This window comes from Ambystoma mexicanum, chromosome 10 (genome assembly GCF_040938575.1).
Source record: "Ambystoma mexicanum isolate Mex_15411 chromosome 10, UKY_AmexF1_1, whole genome shotgun sequence".
Taxonomy (NCBI): domain Eukaryota; kingdom Metazoa; phylum Chordata; class Amphibia; order Caudata; family Ambystomatidae; genus Ambystoma; species Ambystoma mexicanum.
The window spans coordinates 723,194,263-723,212,341 of NC_090932.1; the positions used below are offsets into that span (position 1 = coordinate 723,194,263).

Below are 18,079 nucleotides of genomic sequence, written 5' to 3' on the forward strand. Positions count from 1 at the left end.
ACAGCGTCGCTGTGGCTGGCTGCCACTTCTGTCAGCTTGCCTGACTTCATTGCAGGCGCATCATCCCGCCAATGTTGCGGTAGGACGGGGCCCCGGCAGGGCCCCGGCTCAGTCCCACTTTTTGGAGACTGCCGGAGCCCGCCCCCAGCAGGCCCCGGGCCACTTTAAGCACTGGGTGCAAGTAACCAACAGTGCACAGTAGAATTTCCCAACACCCTTTCATGATGTCTTTGCTCACGATATATGACAGTATAAAACATTTCCATGTGGCTATACCCATACATTTAAATGCTGGCCTTAACACTACATGCCAAGTATTCCCAGAGAAGAACATACTCATGTTTGTTTTGTGTATATTGCCAGTAATGATACTATAATGAATCATGTCCAAACGGGCTGCACCTAAACTTCTGTCTAGCTATGTAATAACACATCATGCTCCTTTTATCATGGATGCACAGTAAAAATGCCATGCCAAAGAAATAGCTAGACTGGCTGCAGCTAAATGCCAGTCTTGCCACTTAATCACACATAGAATACTTGCTTTATTATATACGTCAAATAAAGAATGCCATACCAAAGAAAGAAAAAGGTAGATTGGCTGCACCAAAATGCAGTCTAGCCACATAATAATGCTTATCAGCCTTGCTTTATAATAGATCCCATTAAAAAAAATGCTGTGCCAAATAAATAACTAGACTGGCTGCACCAAAATGCCAGTCTAGCCAGGTAATGACACTTATCATGTTTGCTTTATTATAGATGTCCAATAAAAATGCCATGCCAAATAGCTAGACCGGCTGCACCAAAGTGCCAGTCTAGGCGTGCATGCCTGCCTTATCAAATAGGGGCGGTAAAAAATGATATGCCACAGTATGAAATGCCTGGCTAGACTGACTGCACCAAAATTCTAGTCTAGCCATGTTACTACACTTGTCATGCTGGCTTTTTCAAATCCACATGATGCTCATATCCCGCTCCAAAGTCTGCCTTTGGTCACCAAAATCATCAGCTTGGCCTGGCACAAACATGTAAGTGCACAGTTCACAGACTCACAAAACATTCACTCTGTCTTTCACACAGCATTCACTTGCGCACCCATTCACCCGCTCATTTATACATTCGCCCAGCACCCATCCATGTATCCTACAGTCACTCATTCATTCACACAAGTAAATTGGAAAATGCATTCCTATCACCTTGAGCCCCTGTCCTGTCCGGTCAGGTCAGTTCCTGGCCACATGTCACCTCCCAGGGAACATGTTGAAAGTCCTCTGGCTACCGTGCCCTGGAACAGAAACCAGAAAAAAAGCAATTCCTAGTTCCTAGACATGTTCCCAGGAGCTACAGCACTTTTAACACACTGCCCACATTCTAAAAAGGGGGAGTAAAAAACAAACCAGGTATCACTAGCATTGCAGTAGGGGGATCAGTAGGCTTGAAGGATGACATAACCTTTGAGACTTCTTCACAGTGATCTCCTACTGCCTATTTGGTAAACTCCACTGCAGAGGGGTCAACAAGCTGCCCCCACTGGGACCTGTCCATCCCCTGTGAGTCATTTGGCCACTTCCCTTTCTTACCTCACACCTGGGTGCCTGTAAATACTACCCTAACCCCCGTATCTGACACTTTCTCCACAAAAATACAACCCCCCCTTCTATATGGATAAACAAACAACTATATATACTTAAAACACTAAACACCTATATAATGCCAAAAAGATACACAGACATGCATGCCACAATAAAACACATGACTATACAAATGTCCATTCATTACATTGATAACTATGCACATTTGGTTCCATGTGTTAATATCCCTGCAAAAATATTGCGATACAAAAATATCACCATATTATTGCGGCGATTTTGATCCATGGACCCTGCGGTGGACACCCCCGCAACCCCTGCATTATTTTAAAATGTGCGGGGGACACCCCCGCAACCCCCGCTCCCACAAATGATCCCCCACAAAAATATCACCTATGGCGAGACAAACGGCCATATGTACGGCGTTATTTTTGGTGGGGATGTTTTGTAGGGATACCGCACATTTAACAATATATAGTAGGTGCAGGGCCTGACTGATGCAGTCAGCCATACCTGAGGTGTCCATTACAGTACCTTCAGTCCCCTTGGTTGTTTGATTTGATAAAGTGTGGTACCTGTCCCTATCTGATGGCTCTCTGGGGCTGTCCCACCCCAGATACTGTTCCTCCCAGGCTGAGCCCGTCCACCAAGCGAGGATCCACCTCACTGCTGTGTGGGCCACACATTTAAAAAAAAAAGCCCAGCTGTGACCCTCCCCACCACATGGAGTAGACGTGTCACCACTATACAGTAAGTGCCTTATTTAGTCTATTGGTGGCCCCCAATCCAAGGGATGGTTCAACATGATCACTACCGCACCATGAGCAAATAATTTACTTCAGGGGCATCCCTTTTGCCATGAGGACGTCACCTCCGGGATCACCACTGCATGGCCAGCGATGCTGTTAGGCATGGCCATCCCCTCCTCCTATGCTACTGTGGGACACAGAGGGGGTCAAGCACAGTTCTCCAGTTCTCCGGTGTCTTCTGGAACTCTTCACCCAGGCAAAATGGGCATGGTAGCCTAGGACATCACCTGCTTCACCAACCCACCCACCAGGTACCAGTAGGACAGCTTTGGAAACCACTGCTCCCCCCCTTCTGCCCCCTGGGCCAGTTCTAGCTAAATTGGGTTTGGAGGGATTCTCACATGGCCCATCCTTACTAGTAAGGGCCGGGCCAACATGGGGCACAGCTGCCATCGCCTGGTCCAGGCTGCCCTGCACACTCTGCTTGGCCTGAGCGGCAGGAAGCTACCTCACCTGAGTGACAGGCAGAACAATCCCCCATTTGCTTTATCTGCACAGGGAACTGTGGTGACTGCCTCTCATCAGGTGCACAAGCCCCGCTATGCTGTTTTTTTTTCATAGCAGAGAATAATGGGAGCCAGGGGGAGGCATCGGGAGAGACTGGCCCCGCTGGCATGCTACATGACAATCCTGCAACATGAACATGCTAACTCACATTCAGGGTTCCTCTCCTGTCAAGCAGTGTGTCTGCATCTCAGAGAGCAGAGGAGTGCCATCTTGTCTCCACGTGGCTACTATTTAATGTGTATGCATGCATGCATGCATGTCTGAATTGTTTGCATGGTTGTATATATGTTGGTGTTTGTTGTGTGTGAATGATTTTTGAATGTACAGGTGAAAAGTGTTTGTGTCTGCTGCATGTGTGTGTCAGCCCTCACTCCTAAATGTATGGGCTCATAAATGTATGCTCAGTGTGGCATTCTTTTTTGCTTTACCCTTGATGCACACAATACCATGCAAAAATGGTAAGTGAAGTGTTATACATGGCTAAGCTGGCCTACATTGAATGTCTACATAATAACACTTACGTATGATTTACGCGTGATGCAAAGTTAATGTGCATCAAGAGTACAACAAACATGGCAAGTGTTATTACCTGGCTAGAGTACCTTCATTTAATGTAGGCCAGTTTAACCACATAATAACACTTGTCATTGTTTTACACTTGAGGCATACCTATTGTGCATCAAGAGTAAAGCAATCATGACAAGTGTGTTCACTGGCCTACATTTAATGTAGGCGAGTCTGGCCAGTTAATAATATCATTTTGCACATTTGCTTTATCCTTGATGCACAGTAATTGTACATCAAGCGTAAAGAAACCATACCACTTCTGTTTGCTTGACCCTTGATACATAGTTACTGCGCATCAATGGGCAAAACAAACATGATAAGTGTTATTAGTTGGTACACTGGCCTATCTTGATATATCCAGTCTGGATATACTTTCATTCTCTGGCATTGCATGTTCTTACTGGATGGGAATCTTTATATGGTAATACTAGTTTATATTGGTGCAGCATATATGGGCACAACCAGCATGAAGTTGCTTTATATACTAGCATATGTTGTGGAAAATGGTCCTGTGCACTGTTGGTGACATGCATCTATTGGTTGCATCTATCATTGATGGTGTTGCAGACTTGACAATTTTACCTGGCAGAAAGCATGATGGAAATATTGAGGCTTGGGGTTTGTGAAGGGAATCAGGTCTGAAGGCTGGGACTTAAACGTGGTACTCAACTGTTTAGGGTGTGGATGTGGTGGCCATTCCCCTGGCCTCTGCTATGGTATATCATCTATAGGATAGAGGCAGACAAGGGAGGATGAGGCTGTATTCCAATCTGTGAAACTTTAAGGTGTGAAGAATTCAACCAAATGTAAGGTTACAGCAAGTGCACTGGATCATCATATTGCCATTGTAATGCATGGAGATAGCAAGCTGTTGATGGTTGGCAATCAATGACTCTGGCATTCAGGACACAGTCTTGCAAGTTATCCTTCAACCAGTGTGGGCTAGTGAGCGGTGTAGCATGCAATGCCACATTTGGCAAGAGAACAAAAGGGGTCTACAGTTGGCTCTCATGGCACGATTGGTGTGGTGAGGCAGATGTCTTCATTAGTGTTCTTATGAAAAATGCCCCAAAATGTCTCTACTTTCAATAAATAATATTTCCAATATGGCTCTATTAAACACTCTAGGCCAGCTCAAGGTATACAGTATTGAGTAGGCTGGTGGTCCCTTGACCAGGCTTTGCCACTCAGTTGCTCCGCCCATCACCAGTTTTCGTGTCTTCCAGGATGCTAGTTAATCACTCTAGGCCAGATCCAGGCAAACAGCATTGAGTAGACTGCTGGTCACGTGACCAGGTCCTGCCACTCAGTTGCTCTAACCAACACCAGTTTTCCGGTCTTCGAGGCCTATACCCGACCCAGAGATACCAGCAACCGAATCAACTCATTCTTTATCAAAAAAAGAAACATTCTGAGAGACCATTCAATCAACCTCCTACAGCATCAGTGCCTCCTGCACCTCGGCACAAACACTGCCCTCCGGACTGAATTATCTCCTCTCTCTCCCCTGCATCTCCTAAAAACTATTCTTACTCTGCTGATATCATCCCAGCCTCCGCAATAAAGCTATTGTCAGGCCCAGCGATCATGGCACTTCTCAGCATCATTAATTCCTCACTCACAGAAGGGTAATTTTCGGACACCCTCAAGACTGGTCACATACAACCTCTTTCAAAGAAACCAACCATCGATCGAGATGACCTGGCCAACTACCGGCCCATTACAAACCTCTTGTTTACTGGCAGAACCTTGGAAAAAGTAGCTGCTGCACAAGTACTTGCCAGAATCATCGTACAAGTGTAGAATTGAGACAGCTGCCATTCAGGTGGTGTTGCATGATGCTGTCCAAATCATGGATAAGGGTGACTCATGCCTCCTCATCCTCCTTGACCTCTCTGCTGCATTTGACACCATTGACCACTGCATCCTCCTCTCCCTCCTTGCCAACATGAGGGGATTCTCTGGAACTGTCCTGAATTAGTTTACTTCCTGCCTCTTGGGCAGACACCAAGCCATCCAGATAACTTGTTGAATTCTAAAGGACTCCAGGTCTCCTGCGGAGTCCCCCAGGGTTCTAACCTCTCACAAATCCTTTTTTAATCTTTACATGGTGCCTCTCGGCACTCTCCTAAAAGATCCCAATATAGCCATACACCATTGCGCGGACAATAATCATTTATACATGAAAGTAAATAGTGCGCAGGACATCACTGATCTTCAGAATTACATAGCTATCATCCAGTTCTGCATATTAACTGCCTACCTCAAACTAAACACATGCAAGACTGAATTTGTCCAGATCACTTCACCCACTAACAACAACTTTTCCAACAATGGCTAAATGATATGCGCCTCAAAGGATATGATCCACAACTCTCGGACTCTGCAAAATTTTTAGGCTTCGCCATTAACAGCAGCCTTCATTCTGCTGCAGGACTTCCAGACCGTAGTGCAGGCCCTTGTGTTTACACACATCGATGGGGAAAATACCCTGCTGACGGTGCTCCCATGTGGTTTCTTTTCACCCCTAAAACAGTCAACCATGCTGCAGGACATCCTATTATGGGTGCACAAAGGTTTGACCGAATCACTCCCATCCTACGCGAACTACATTGGCTTACTCTCCAGGCCAGGATAATGTTCAATATATTTATCCTCTACAAAGCAGTCACGGGTAGCACACCAGCGTACCTGGTGGCTAAGATCCACATATCTGTTGGCACATACTCTGTTACTCTGGCACATATCTATTGCCAGCCGGCTTGATTCAAAACTTGTTAGCAAAGATAGAACCCACAAACTATCCTTCACTTGTCATGAACCCACCTTCTGGAACTCGATTCTGGTGTCAACTCAGAATGCCCCCACAATTCTCCAATTTTGCAAATCTCTCAAAACATGGCTTTTTCAACAACACCCGACCAAGGACTAATTCCAATGGATGCACAAACCTCAACTCACAGTCCTGCACTGCTGTTGAATGGTGCGAAAACAAAGCCTGGCTAGCCATACTTGGTACAGCGCTCCGCTGCGCTCGAGCTAGGTCTGCGCTTTAAACAATGAAAATTAACTGTAAAAGAAATTGGCTTCTGAGCTTTACTTTGCATGTGTCCTTTTTAACTGGAGTCACAGTTAGGCCGAGCTTTGATACTGCCACCAAGATGTTCATAGAACTGTTTCTACTAATTTTATATCGAATTGAAGGCAGATGGTTCCATTCCCTGTATGCCCTCCATACGAGCCTTGCAGTTCAAAGAACTAACTAACTCTGCAACAAATGTCCTTATCACTCCCTGTTGTTAGTTTCTCTTTTAATACTTCTCCATACTAGTAACAAGGAAAAAATCCCAATGCATAATTATAGTTATCTCTAGTGGAATGGAAACCCATTATATAAATCTAGTCAAAAAGTGTGTGGTTGTTACTAGCTGGTGCTACAATTCATGTAAACTATTGTCCATTTACAGATAGCCAATCAAATACCTAACAGAAGTAAATGAACCAATGCCTAGAATGCTATAGGAGCGGTACTGTTTACAATCAGGAATTTGCTGGGTACCTTTTATATTTTGTTTAAATATCTTCTCAATTATTACTCGTCAATTTCCTCTTTATCAATACATTTGTTTTGCATTTTTATGGAATGCTTTTGCAAGAATTATTTTTTAATGTATGTTTGCATTTAATTGTTATAAGAATTGTTTCTGTGTAAGAGCTCTTCGTGGTGTGCTGGTGCGTATCGGAGGTATCCTGGTGTCACTCAGCAGCCTCGTGAAGCACAGAGGGCCTCCAATTGGCTCATTGATGCTTGCTTTGTATTTTTCACCATACCCATCAATTTGTCATCCTAATCCTACACCAACCAAACACATTACAAAACTGTCTTAAACCATGTGGGGGCCGACCCCCTCTGCAGAACACTAAATACTATTTTAAAAAGAGTTTAAACATATTTTAATGAATCAGCAGGATCAAAAGAATTCATATGTTTTCTATTTCTATTCATCCTAGCCAGTTCTTAATATATGTTTATTAAGATTTTGATAAGGAACTTCCTGGTTTCGGTGAGAAGAAGAATTAAAAAAAACGTTTTTAATTAAGTTCTGGAGGATCCTTAAAAAGAATAGCACGAGGATGAAAAAGACTGCTCTCCCTCACTGGGTGCAAAATAAAGAGTTAATAAGCATTTTTTAAGGAAAGGGTATGGGGTTAACATGTCCCCACGGGTGTTATTCTAATTTCACTCTCCACCTTCCCCAAGATCAAGCTGGTTTAGGTAGAAGTAAAGTGGTTGCCAATTCAAGGCCAACTTTTTGCTGAAAATGTTGTATATCAAATGTTATATTTTGTCAAACACTGCTACTAAATTGCAACCTTAGCATGTACATAATCCTCTGAGTGCTCAGAATAATTTAGGAATCAGGTGTTGAGAATACAAGTATGCACACTTTTATTCCATGTTGGTATTGAACACAAAAATAAAGAACGACACCATGTCAATTTACAAGCATGTACGATTCATTCCAGGGCATGCCTAGAGCTTAAAATGGAGGCCTGCCAAGGTTCTTAGTTTATAATTCAAATCAATTATAAATGAGAACAAAAATGCATCAGTTTGCCATGAAAAATGTATAATAAACCACAATTGAAGCTACTACAGAATGGTCCAGGGGTTTGCTAATAAACGTATGCATTTTTGGTCTAAAGTTAGTGGTGGGGAGAATGGGTGGTGGTGGTACAGTTAGTATTTGTTCTCATAATCAATGAGACCCTCTACACTGTAAATGGCTGTTGAGGTGACATTTTTTTATTTTACTGTAGAGTCTACAGTAAAAAAAAAAAATTACCTTTACAACCATTATTGGATTAGCTCTTAGCTTCTCATCATCATCAACGTCTTGACGCTGTTATTATTCTTCTTGCAGATATTGTGCTGTATCCGTTATGGACACGTTCTTAAATGCATCTTCTCCTTTGATCGTGATTTTAGTATCTGTCTGTAACGACATGACTGCTTCCTCTTGTGTTCAGTTAAGATTATCTCTCTTAAAACAAATCTTCTCATCTCAAGTTCTTCAGTTCTGATATAACTGAATCTTGAAAACGTTCTTATTTGTAGGTTATTACAGATTGATTTCAACTTGCAACCGCGTTCATCGTGTATATCCCAATTGTTTTTCTTAGCATCGTATCAATAGCGACATTGCTTTGTTCCGTTTTTTACACTTTTTAAAAAACACTTCTAAATCAAGTAATTATTATAACTGTAGACATATCCTCTATAGTGACTGTGGTGTCTTTAACCTCAACTGGTCACAGAGTCCTTGTCGCTTTAGGTGGTTTTATATGCAACGCTAGACTTTGTGGATGGACAGATATAAATCAATGTGCTCTACGCGACTAACGTCTTTGTGGGGGGAGGGGCAACTCAGCCTGTTGTGTGGGACAATTAGGTTTTCTCTCAGGGATATTCACAATATGGTTGCCCTAAAGTATCTTTACAGACACACTTGCTTATTTGCCAGAGCGCATTGAAAATCCCCATAATTTCGTTAGCCGTCCTTGAATCATCTTGTGTCTGCTTTCCCAATGGCATTTTCCACATCAAATGCCCAAAGGCATCCACATTCTTCTTCACTACATAGGGTGCTATTCATTCTGATGTAACATCCGCAACTTGTGAAGACCAACTAGAAACGGGCTCAGATTCTGTTTTATAATTGGTTTGCTTGCTTAATGCATCACTCTGTAATACATGTGAAACCTCGTCAAGTGTAGAAAAAGCTCACAATCGTTCGGTATCAGGTAATAATGTCCCCATACATAATCTCGCTGGGAAAAGCCATTGGCAACATTATATATGCTGATATTATGTATGGGTACGGGTTGCGGGGTGTCCCCTGCTCCCCTTGTAAAAAAAAAAATGCAGGTGTTGCGGGGCAATCCCACGCATGTTCTATGTAATAATGTCTCCACAAAAGACTGTGACTTTTTTGTCAGAAGACATTTTTGCGGGGACATTATTACATGGAACCAATCTTTTTTGTTCCCAATGCATGCACTTTATTTTCTAGCCTAAATGTCACTTTCAGGATTTCTCACTTTTTCCCAAAGGCAGGTGTGTCCGAAAGGTTCGTGCACTTAGTTATATGTCGGCCATGTCACCACAATTCTCTCAGGTAGATCCTGGCATGCTTAATAGTTTGGAAAGACCCCCTTGGAATTTGCAAAGTCTAGCACAGATTTCCAGATCTCTGCAAAATACCGAACAAGGCCTTAAATGCGGGACTCCTGTTATGAAACAGACTATTTCTGCACACAGCTTTTCTTGCAACATAGGAAATCATTTGGACCAATATTGTGCCCTCAGCGTTAGGATACTTATGTCAAGATATACGATGTTATTATTGGCAATATTGGTTTATTCTTATTTCATGTCATGTCATAAGGATGAAATCTTCAAGACCAAAAGTTCACAAATCCTACAGGCAGAACATCAGTGCCTCAGTCATCACCCTTAATCCGGGAATCGGATTAAAAATGTGTTTTAATCAACATATCATAATTACAAGCTTTTTTCTGACATTGGTTCTTGAAATCTGATCTCAGCAAGAAATCAAATGCAGAAATCAAATGAAACTATGGTTTCAACCTCTCATGGTAGGTGTTAAACTACAATACTGAAAATCAAATTACATGATAGTGATCTTCGCTGATGCTACTCTTCATCTTCAAATAAGGGTGAGGTTAATGTTATGCTATGTGATGTTATGTTATTATGCTTTTGTACTGTCAGGCCCAGTTGAGACCAGACCTCAGTCCACTGAGAATAGCGTGAGCAAGTTAGGCAGAGTAAATGCTTTTATTCATATTAACTCCGTCCCCTATGTATGGACTGTTTTCTAGAGGGAGGCGATATAGAAGAGTTTGTGTTGAGTTGACCCCCTGCCCCAACGCAGATTTGGAATTTTATGAGATAGAAATCAAGTAGTGTTCGGTGTGTGAGGGGCTCAAGAGCATGCACTGGGAATCCTTGTAGGTATGTGCTCTTAAAATTACCTGCTGTCTCTATCGTATCACAGGCTTTTCCAAATAATAATGCGGGAGCTGCCAAACCAACTCAGAAAGCTACCTGATCCAAGAGCGGGACATTTAAGAGGGGAATGATGTTGGTAACAGAGGGCCAGGAAGTGGAATGGGCAGATTTCATAAAGTAAATATGCTGTGTTTGCCACAAGTAAAGTAAATAATGTTTATTGGGTTTTTTTTATTATCGTTTATACTGAAGCCTAGCTCATGAGCAGCAGGGAGCTTTACATGTGGAAGGCTTGAAATGGGTGTGTGGTTAGCTAGGTCCTCTGGGGCAAGTGAGGGCTTCTTCAAAAGGGTAATCAGATCAGATATAACTGGGTAACTTGGACACTGTTGACTTGTGCATACCCGTCGTGCGAGGGCTGTGTAACCAATAGTAAAACAATGCCGCACCCTAAAGGAAATACCAAACTTGCTTATGGGAAGTGTAGCAGAGCAGAAAAGCTTTAATTCAGGAGGAATGAAGGCTATCAGAGAGGTGCAATCATTCCCCCAGACTCCAAATGCATCATTTGCCTCCAAGCATGCAGCAGAGTCTAAGCTGTTCGCGTCTAATTGCTATGTCATGACCTTAAGATGTCCAACTGCCAAATTGCCCTGAGGTCCACCAGTTCAAGATGCTCAGGGGAGGAAAGAATGTATTTAATGAAATAGAGAATGGAGGCTTATAATGCAATCATGTTACTTCCTTGTGGAGCCTCTATCTCGAAGCACTGAAGGTAACTGAAGGGGAGTGTGAATACGGGAACAGAAATTCGTCCTTGTCAAGGATGTATGGTACGTTCTATTATGTTAAGAATTGCAGGCTTTTTATACGACTTCTGTCTCCCACCGCAATGGTCCAACAGCACCATGGCTATGGGCCCTTCTATAGGACCCTGATTCACAGGGCAGTGTAGTACACATAGCCCAACATTACCTCCAGCTGTTCAGTTGCTGTATGGGCCCTGTGTTATGTATGTATGTATGTATGTATTTATTTTTGTATAGCGCAGATAGCCCGTGGGCAGCATTATAGCCCCCAGAAGCATAGGGCAATCGAAATACCCCACAATCATCCCTAACTGTGAAGCAACTGTATGTACACTATGGCATAATACCCAGAACCACAGTGCAAGATATTAAAAATACTCCACATTCACCCCTGTCAGCATCTGCTGCACGTTCCCTATGGTATGACACATAAAAGCACAAGGAAGTACAAATACCCCGCCTGCACTCCTTAGTGTACAGATGTATGTGCCTTGTGGCATAGCACCCAGAAGAAAAGGGGAGCACAAATCATCACAATCACCCCTAGCATTAATGCTGCTCTATGTGCCCTGTTATATAACACCCAAAAAACACTGCACAGGGCAGTACGAATACCCTACAATGACCCCTAACTGTGCAGCTGCTGTAAGGTGTAGTATATCAAATGTAGGGTGTTGTACTGCTGTCTAAAGCCTGACCCTGTGAGATACTGTATGTTCAATTTAGGGGAATAGTTCTGCTCTCTAAAGCCCAACCATATAATGTGCAGCATGTACAATTCATGGGATTGCTCTTCTGTCTGAAGCTTAACAATGTTGGTTGAAGTATATACAATTCAGGGAGATAGCTATGCTGTTTAAAGGCTGAACTTCTAGGTTCTGGCATGTGCAATTTAGGAGGATAGCCCTACTGTCTAAAGCCTGACCATGAATGGTGCATTATGTTTTACCTAAGGGGATTGCTCTGCTACCTAAAGCATGATCATGTAAGGTGCAGAATGGGTGATATAGGGGGAAAGCTCTGTTGTCCAAACCCTTGCCATGTACGAAACACTAAGTGCAATTTATGGCATAAAGCCTGCTTTTGAAACACTGATCATGTTAGGTGAAGTGCTGTCCAGTCATTTGGTCGAAAGACATTTGGTCGAAAGACAAATGGTCGACGGAATTTGGTCGAAAGCCAAATGGTTTAATTTTTTTTACATATAATATATATTTTTTAGGTTTTCGTTTAGGGAAAAAAGGGTTTTTTTAGAAAAAAAAGGGGGTTGGTGGGGCCCCCCCAAAAAATAAAGAAGTGAAAATAGAAAAAAAAAAAAATTCGACCATTTGTCTTTCGACCAAATGGTATCGACCATTTGTCCTGTCGACCTTTTTTTTCGACCAATTGACTGGTAATCAGGTGAAGTATGTGCAATTTAGGAGAGAGCTATGATGTCTAAAGCCTGACCTGTAGGGAGCAGATTGTGCAATGTATGGCGACAGCTGTGCTGTCTAAAGCCTGACATTATAGCATGCAGTATGTGTCTGCTGTTTAATCCCTGACCCTGTGTGGTACAGTGTGTGTGAGTTAGGGGTAGTTTTTCTGTTCAAAGCCTGACAATTTAGCATGTAATATGTGTACTTTAGTGGGCATGTCATGTTGTCTAAAGCCTGGCCACGTAGAGTGCAGTATGTGCAATTTAGGGCAATAGCTCTGCTGTCTCAATTCTGACCCTGTAGGTTGTAGTGACTTATGACGTGGAATGTTACTTTTATTTTGTACTGCACTGAATCATCACCATAGAAGTTTCAAAGCACAAATGCTCTTCTGAGGCATTTTGTGCCCCAGACAGGGCTAACCAGACCTTCCAGTCTGCTGGAAAGTATAGCACTGGCAATTGTGAACTAAGCAGGAGGCAAAGGAGTTTGCATACAGAGGGACGGAGTTAGGCAGAGCTAAATACTTGAATTGGTATTAGGTCAATTTTTCGAAAACATATTTTTTCTAAATGCCATTTGATCGAAAACATTTTGCTGAAAAAAAAAATGTTGATTTTTTTTTTAAATTTTATATATTTGTTTTGGTTTTGTTAGTAAAAAAAAGTGTAAATTAAAAAAGCAAGGGTTTGGGGGAACCCCCCATTTCAAAAATAATTAAAAAAAAAAAACATTTAAAAAAAATGTTTCGCCAAATTGTTGTCGAGAAAATGGCATTCAAATATATTGCATTCGAAAATATCACTATAAACCACTTGAATTAGTATGGATGTGTGTTACTCCATTATCGATGGCCTGTCCTCTAGAGGAAGGCCATACAGAAGTGTATGTGTTGAGTGAACATACAGACTAGAGCTCGCAGGATAGCTCAGGTCATCTTGAAAGCAAGACGACCTGAGCAGCATGGGTTCAGTACACGATTCCGTGCTTAGAGGCAAAATCAGACATGAAGCGTGATGTAAGAACCCAATTTCAATGTTTTCTTTAGGGTTGCAAGACAGGTTTGGAGTATTAGAAGATAGAGATCAAGTAGTGTCGGGTGCATGAGGAGCTTGAGAGCATGCTTGAGCAATTGTGGTAAATATGTAGGCTTAACATTCCTGCCAAGTCTATTTATGGTCCCACAGGTAAATTACCAAAAAATTATTCTGGGGCTGTCAAGCCAACTCAGAAGATGAACTAATCTAAGATTCTGATGTGTGGTATGTGAATGGTTTTGTTAACAAAGTTGGACATTATTATTAAAGTAAATATGTTATCTCTGGTCCTAGTAAACAATGTTTGTGTTCTGTATAGCACTTCATGTCACAGTAAGGCCACATCACAGCACTGAGAAGCGGAGAGGGAATATTTGAGGCTGCAAGCCAATGATGGAAGCAATGTCATTGTCCTTGTAGCCCTAGGCCTAAAATGTTCTATATATATAAAATGCTTGGGTTTGTTTCCGTAATCAGCAGATGCAATTTATCAGTGTTAGGTTGCCTCTGCTATCCAAATGGCAAAGTGAACCCACTTCAACAACAGCTATCATTTCAACAAACAGAATGACCACTGTTCTACGCAGTCACTTTCACCTTCCACTATCGCAAACATACGGAATCATTTCAAGTTGCTTCTTTCCACCCCCACTTCTCTTCACACAGGGCATGGCGGGTTCAGTGTCAATTAACAGTTAATTACCGACCCAGCGTTTCAGTCTCTAAAGAGCTAATCCCTTTACGACAAATGTCTCCTCACAAGCTAAAACTGAAAGTAGGTGCTGTAATTATTCTACTACGCAATCTTATGCCATCACAAGGACTCTGCAATGGAACAAGGTTGACAATTACGCATATGCAAAGACAGATCATAGAGGCCTGTGTGATCGATGTAACTTAGATACTGTTCTTATACCACAGATACCTCTAATTCCATCTGATACATTTAGCCTTTTCAGTGACCATTAAGAAGTCACAGGGACCTACGCCCCCTTCCTGGAAGCAATTGATGGTCATTCTGGTATTTAGGAAGGGGGCCAGAAGTGGCCCTATGAATACCGACCGATATGGACCTTTAAGATATGCTAGAATGGTGTATGTTATGCCAGGAATAGCTAGTGTTTTAATATAGATTCTTGCTCTATATATGTTGGTCTTCGTACACTTTCAGAAGGAACAGCTTGAGCATGCAAACCCATTCAAACCCAATGGCCAAGGGATTCCACAGCAAGATCAAACATTTATATATTGACAGTTGTATTCAGAGATATTCTATCAATGGAGTTACATCAATTGTCTATCTACATAACTAAGAGTCTATATATGAACCTGATGATTAGATATACCACACAAGCTGGTACTTGATGGAGATGATGAGACTGTGTTTTTTTCTAATGACAGGTTGGGAAACAAAATTCTGTAAAAAAAGCCATCTTAATGGACTGTGGAATCCACGCACGAGAATGGGTCTCTCCTGCATTCTGCCAATGGTTTGTCAAGGAGGTCAGTATACTGAGAATCCTCTACAATTACATGTGCCATTGTTTTTTTTAAAGATACAAAAACTAATTCACAAATTCTAAATCTGCTTGCTAAAATTGCTTGCCTCTGGGTATATAAGAAGCTTCTAAGCATTGTCTTCCACTAAATGCACAGGACACATACTGTTATTATAATGTGTAGTACACATTTAAATGGATACAGGGTTACATATTATGCAAATGTGACGTGGCTCTCGCCAGATAGTTGCGTCACAATTACTTCTGCTCTGCTTTTGCTCTACGGATGAGTAGTGGCTTAACCCCTACTCAGCCATCACACTTTTAATAAGCAACAGTGATGCCAATTACAAAGTTAAAACCGGCACAACTAAGAGATATAGCTCCTTCACCCTTTGCGGTAATGCATGCCGAGGTAAGACTATAGTCACACAAGGGGTGTGACTAAGATACAGCAAAGTACAACAATCCAAAATAAAAGCAATGTCCAATCAAGGTTCTCTAAACATATATATACTCTAAACAACAATATACCAGTAACTATTAAAACACTATAAAATCAAAGCCCTGTAACAATGCAGCACTCTGGGCTTTCAGCAGGATGGAAAGACAGGCACGAAAATCAATAAGGAACTGTCGAGGGGAAATTCTGCCGGGGTCGGCCGGGCCGTCCGCAGACCTCCGGGCAGGGAGGCCCCAACTCCTCCCGTATATCCCAAAAGAGATAGAGTATGAGACACGCACAAGAAGCAAGGTGACTCTGCTGTTTATTAAACACAAACGGCAGGGATGGGTCAAGGATCATACGCGTCTGACCTGACACACACACAATCGTGGGGCTCGCAGGCCCTTTTTACTGTAGTATGACGCGCTACTTGCGTCACTTCGAAAGTTAACAAAAAACCTATCGCCACTCTTAATTGGTTGCTCGAGTGGTAGAGTTAGTATAGCATACGTATAGAGAATAATATGAGTGGACAAGGGTTAGTCAGGTGATATATCTGGGATGTCCCTACAATTAGATACATGAGAATTGTTACATGAAGACTCCTAATGATTGGTTAATATTAATGGCGTCAGTGATAAGAGCCCCATGTTCTGATTGGTGCGCCCGTGAGCTTCCCAGCCTGGGACCATCGCTGTTCCCAGCTCTCGGTGTACCTGCAATTTGCAACAATGTTTCACTATGGGTACATGCAGACAATGTGAAGACTTATTCATGAGCTGGATGGCCGACTACTCCCACAGTCGCAGATGTCCATTGATCCTTTCAAGTGTATCTGCCAGTGTCTTGTAACGAGGGATCCAGACGCCTCCTTCCTCCTGGGCTTGGCATCTTGTCAGGTTCGGCTTGGTCACGTGAGGTGGGATCGTGTTTGAGGCAGAATTCTGCACAATTAATATTGTTTTTCCACTGTGTGCCTGGTTTAATTTGCAGGTGCGACTTTAATGTTGGTGCATGGCGTGCGAGGTTGCAACATCGTGCCCTTGATGGTCTGCTTTTGGAATGTGGGTTTGCAACATTACGACCTTGGCTGTCTGCTTTCGCCAAGCTCATTCTGCAGGATCAGCAACCTGACTCTTGTTCTGTTAATGTCCACGGGAGCTCTTGCTTGCGGCCTACTTAGGCCTGGTGTATAGGTGGAACCGTTTGGTGCACAGACGCTTTAGGTTATAGTCTCATATTGTCTTATGACCAGTATCGTGTCTTCGTTATAATTCTCATTATGGCACCTAGGTTTAGACGAAGCGTAAGCAAGCTCTTCAGATGAGTTCATGGTGCGTCTTGCGTTTCTGCATTTTGAGAGCCTATGTGGAAAATAATAAAGATGCACGTCCGTGAGTATGTCTGTCGCTTACGTCATAGCACTGAGTATATGCTTCGTGTAAATTGGTGCGGGAGTGTCCAGTGTGTATATTGGCACAGGTGTGCTATCCGTTAGCTAGGTCGTCATGGCATCTCTAACGACTTATAGGTTTTAGTCTAGTTGATCCATGCCGCAGGCATCGGCATGGGCAGGGTGGGCTGCTGGGCAGGCAGATGGACACATCCGTATGTTCCTGTACCAGGGTATTTGGTCGTCTGGTAGATGGGCAAACTCTTCTCGTGGCGGGTGCTTGGGCTGTGAACCTTTAGGCCAGGCGCGAGAGGGGGAAGATGGGAGCCTGTTTTTCCAAGAATATGTTCTTTTTGGAAAAGGGTGGAAAAATGACTTATACAGGTTCTGGCGATCCAAAAGGTAGACTACACAGACAGGTTCAGTCCAGAGTACCTTAATGCAATGTTCGACTGTTCAAACCCGGATTTGAGCTTTAATGTGGTGCGGCTTGAACCAGGTTCACAAATGGCGAGTTGAGATCAGTCTGGTGGTGAGTTGGCATCTAATTGGTTCAAAGGGTGAGCTTGGTGTGGTCAAGTGCGGCACTCAGAACGTGCAGTTCGTATGGCTCAACATGGTCGGGATGAGGAGCGAGTTAGTTGGAGACTTAGTAAATGCTGGTTTGGGTTGGTGAGAGACAGGATGCTCCAGTGGTTCGAGTCGAGGTCTGTCAGTTCAATGCATGGCCTTGGTGATATGATGCAGGGTTCGAAAAGGCTATGATTTGAATTGATCTACAGTGGGAGCAGATGTTCGAGCTGAACAGGTGACATGCTCTGCTTTGCATACTGCAGTGGTGAGCCTGTTTGATGGATGTAAAGCAGGGGTAATGTGAAGGTTTGATAAAGGGCCAAAAGCTGAACCGAAGATTCCCTCTGATTCAAATGCAGTGGAAATGGTTTGAAATGCAGCTCAACTGGTTTGA

General features: G+C 42.8%; 1 protein-coding gene across 1 annotated transcript in view; it reads left to right on the forward strand.

Moving 5' to 3' along the window:
* LOC138491677 (mast cell carboxypeptidase A-like) overlaps positions 1-18,079 on the forward strand; it is a 209,035-nt gene that overhangs the window by 67,913 nt on the left and 123,043 nt on the right. Inside the window, exon 6 of the mRNA XM_069618318.1 lies at positions 15,177-15,278. Within this exon, the coding sequence (XP_069474419.1) occupies positions 15,177-15,278 (102 nt within the window). The remainder of the gene's footprint in view (positions 1-15,176; positions 15,279-18,079) is intronic.